The sequence below is a fragment of the Procambarus clarkii genome, chromosome 25 (assembly GCF_040958095.1).
Source record: "Procambarus clarkii isolate CNS0578487 chromosome 25, FALCON_Pclarkii_2.0, whole genome shotgun sequence".
Lineage (NCBI taxonomy): Eukaryota > Metazoa > Arthropoda > Malacostraca > Decapoda > Cambaridae > Procambarus > Procambarus clarkii.
In genome coordinates this window covers 17,967,398-17,970,953 of record NC_091174.1, presented here as the reverse complement: position 1 = coordinate 17,970,953, position 3,556 = coordinate 17,967,398, and the positions used below count along the sequence as shown (strand labels likewise).

At 50.9% G+C, this 3,556-nt stretch overlaps 1 protein-coding gene across 1 annotated transcript; it reads right to left on the bottom strand.

Moving 5' to 3' along the window:
* Positions 1-248: 248 nt before the first annotated feature.
* LOC123756526 (GATA zinc finger domain-containing protein 14-like) lies at positions 249-2,259 on the bottom strand. The gene is made up of 3 exons (XM_069330944.1): positions 2,105-2,259; positions 1,176-1,910; positions 249-1,083 (listed from the first exon to the last, which is right to left on the bottom strand). Exons 1-3 carry the CDS (start codon positions 2,257-2,259, stop codon positions 249-251), a joined length of 1,725 nt encoding a protein of 574 aa, XP_069187045.1.
* Between the last annotated feature and the right edge of the window lie 1,297 nt (positions 2,260-3,556).

The window sequence follows — 3,556 nt, the reverse complement described above, 5'->3', positions numbered from 1 at the left end:
AGTGACAAACACAAATTTGTTTTAGTGGGTAATTAAGGATATATTTCTTGTAAGGAGAATTTACTGACAGGGTTAATATTATGACGTAATATACATCTGATCACAAGTTGTAGGGCTGGTTCCTGTTGTAGGGCTGATTCCTGTTGTAGGGCTGGTTCCTGTTGTAGGGCTGATTCCTGTTGTAGGGGCTGATTCCTGTTGTAGGGGCTGGTTTCTGTTGTAGGGCTGGTTCCTGTTGTAGGGCTGGTTCATGTTGAAGGGCAGGTTCCTGTTGAAGGGCTGGTTCCTGTTGTAGGGGCTGGTTCCTGTTGTAGGGGCTGGTTACTGTTGTAGGGGTGGTTACTGTTGTAGGGGTGGTTACTGTTGTAGGGGTGGTTACTGTTGTAGGGGTGGTTACTGTTGTAGGGGTGGTTACTGTTGTAGGGCTGGTTACTGTTGTAGGGCTGGTTCCTGTTGTAGAGCTGGTTCCTGTTGTAGGGCTGGTTCCTGTTGTAGGGCTGGTTCCTGTTGTAGGGCTGGTTCCTGTTGTAGGGCTGGTTCCTGTTGTAGGGCTGGTTCCTGTTGTAGGGGCTGGTTACTGTTGTAGGGGCTGGTTCCTGTTGTAGGGGCTGGTTACTGTTGTAGGGCTGGTTCCTGTTGTAGAGCTGGTTCCTGTTGTAGGGCTGGTTCCTGTTGTAGAGCTGGTTCCTGTTGTAGGGCTGGTTCCTGTTGTAGGGCTGGTTCCTGTTGTAGGGCTGGTTCCTGTTGTAGGGCTGGTTCCTGTTGTAGGGCTGGTTCCTGTTGAATAGCTGGTTCCTGTTGTAGAGCTGGTTCCTGTTGTAGAGCTGGTTCCTGTTGTAGGGCTGGTTCCTGTTGTAGGGCTGGTTCCTGTTGAAGGGCTGGTTCCTGTTGTAGGGCTGGTTCCTGTTGTAGGGCTGGTTCCTGTTGTAGGGCTGGTTCCTGTTGTAGGGCTGGTTCCTGTTGTAGGGGTGGTTACTGTTGTAGGGCTGGTTACTGTTGTAGGGCTGGTTCCTGTTGTAGGGCTGGTTCCTGTTGTAGGGCTGGTTCCTGTTGTAGGGCTGGTTCCTGTTGTAGGGCTGGTTCCTGTTGTAGGGGTGGTTACTGTTGTAGGGCTGGTTCCTGTTGTAGGGGCTGGTTCATGTTGTAGGGGTGGTTACTGTTGTAGGGCTGGTTACTGTTGTAGGGGCTGGTTACTGTTGTAGGGCTGGTTCCTGTTGTAGGGCTGGTTACTGTTGTAGGGCTGGTTCCTGTTGTAGGGCTGGTTACTGTTGTAGGGCTGGTTCCTGTTGAAGGGGTGGTTACTGTTGTAGGGGTGGTTACTGTTGTAGGGGTGGTTACTGTTGTAGGGCTGGTTCCTGTTGTAGGGGTGGTTACTGTTGTAGGGGTGGTTACTGTTGTAGGGCTGGTTACTGTTGTAGGGCTGGTTCCTGTTGTAGGGCTGGTTCCTGTTGTAGGGCTGGTTCCTGTTGTAGGGCTGGTTCCTGTTGTAGGGCTGGTTCCTGTTGAAGGGGTGGTTACTGTTGAAGGGCTGGTTCCAGTTGTAGGGCTGGTTCCTGTTGTAGGGCTGGTTCCTGTTGTAGGGCTGGTTCCTGTTGTAGGGCTGGTTCCTGTTGAAGGGGTGGTTACTGTTGTAGGGCTGGTTCCTGTTGAAGGGGTGGTTACTGTTGTAGGGGTGGTTACTGTTGTAGGGCTGGTTACTGTTGTAGGGCTGGTTCCTGTTGTAGGGCTGGTTCCTGTTGAAGGGGTGGTTACTGTTGTAGGGCTGGTTCCTGTTGTAGGGCTGGTTCCTGTTGTAGGGCTGGTTCCTGTTGTAGGGCTGGTTCCTGTTGTAGGGCTGGTTCCTGTTGTAGGGCTGGTTCCTGTTGTAGGGGTGGTTACTGTTGTAGGGCTGGTTACTGTTGTTGGCGTCCCTGTTCTGAACAACGGTGAACAAGGCTCCGAGAGCAATTTATCCGGCGGATAGTTTATGGGACAGTATTCCCGACGTCTAAACGACGTAACTACAGCGTTCTTGCAACGTTATGACGTCTCCTTGACGTAAGAAAACAACGTTGCCAGTTGGGAGTGACAGGCTCTCGTGGCAACGTTGCCAGTTGGTAGTCACAGGCTCTCGTGGCATCGTTGCCAGTTGGGAGTCACAGGCTCTCGTGGCATCGTTGCCAGTTGGGAGTCACAGGCTCTCGTGGCATCGTTGCCAGTTGGGAGTGACAGGCTCTCGTGGCAACGTTGCCAGTTGGTAGTCACAGGCTCTCGTGGCATCGTTGCCAGTTGGGAGTCACAGGCTCTCGTGGCAACGTTGCCAGTTGGGAGTCACAGGCTCTCGTGGCAACGTTGCCAGTTGGGAGTCACAGGCTCTCGTGGCAACGTTGCCAGTGCAGAGCGAGGCACTAGATTAGTGCCGGAGGGTAGTGGAGCTTGTGGGGCTGGCTCGTTGGTAACACTGACTCTGTGTTTCTATGCCTACACGACAATCTTGGTGACGAAGTTCATGTTTGTTGTTTGTTTGTTTGTTTGTATTCACCTAGTTGTGTTTGCGGGGGTTGAGCTCTGCTCTTTCGGCCCGCCTCTCAACTGTCAATCAACTGTTTCTAACTACTGCTTTTGTTTTCTCCACGCCACACACAATCAGGAAGCAGCCCGTGACAGCTGACTAATTCCCAGGGACCTATTTACTGCTAGGTAAGAGGGGCATAGGGGTGAAAGAAACTCTGCCCATTGTTTCTCGCCGGCGCCCGGGATCGAACCCGGGACCACAGGATCACATGCCCAGCGTGCTGGCCGGTCGGCCGGCCGGCCCCGTGCGTGCGTGCGTGCGTGCGTGCGTGTGCGTGTGTGTGTGTGTGTGTGTGTGTGTGGGCGTGTGTGTAATTGCCTAAGTGTAGTTACAGGATGAGAGACAAAACGAAAACGAGACATTGAGAAAACTGTGCACCATCATCGTGAGACCAGGCCTGTAGTATGCAGCGCCCCCTTGGAACTCTCACCTCAAAAGAAACACATAAAAGAAAATTGAACAGTTACATTTGCTTTAATTAAAGGGGGGGGGGGTGCAAGTTCCAGAGATGAGCCGCGGAGATGGAGAAAAGTATTTTTTTCATTGTAAGAGTAATTGGAGAAAGGAAATTAAGGAGTTGAGTAGCTTTTAGAAGCCACTTCCAGCCACTGTTTTAGAAATGTGTATGACAGGAATAATTCTGGTCGAGTCGCTGGATAACAGCTACCGGCGGCGGCTGAAACAGCGGGGTCCAGGAGCTGACGTTTGATTCTAAAGTCACAAGGAAGTGTATACAAATAGGTGAGCGCGCACACACATTGTGTATGTGTGTGTGTGTGTTTTTGGAATTGGAATTGTGTGTACATTTGGAATTGACAAAGTGGAAAAAGATGAAATGTTCACACGTAATAACAACGAGGGAACATGTGTGGAAACTGTAAACTCAGATGAGTCACAGAGATGTTAGGAAGTTTTCTTTTAGCGTGAGAGTAGTGGAAAAATGGAATGCACTTGGGAACAGGTTGTGGAAGCAAATACTATTCATACTTTTAAAACCAGGTA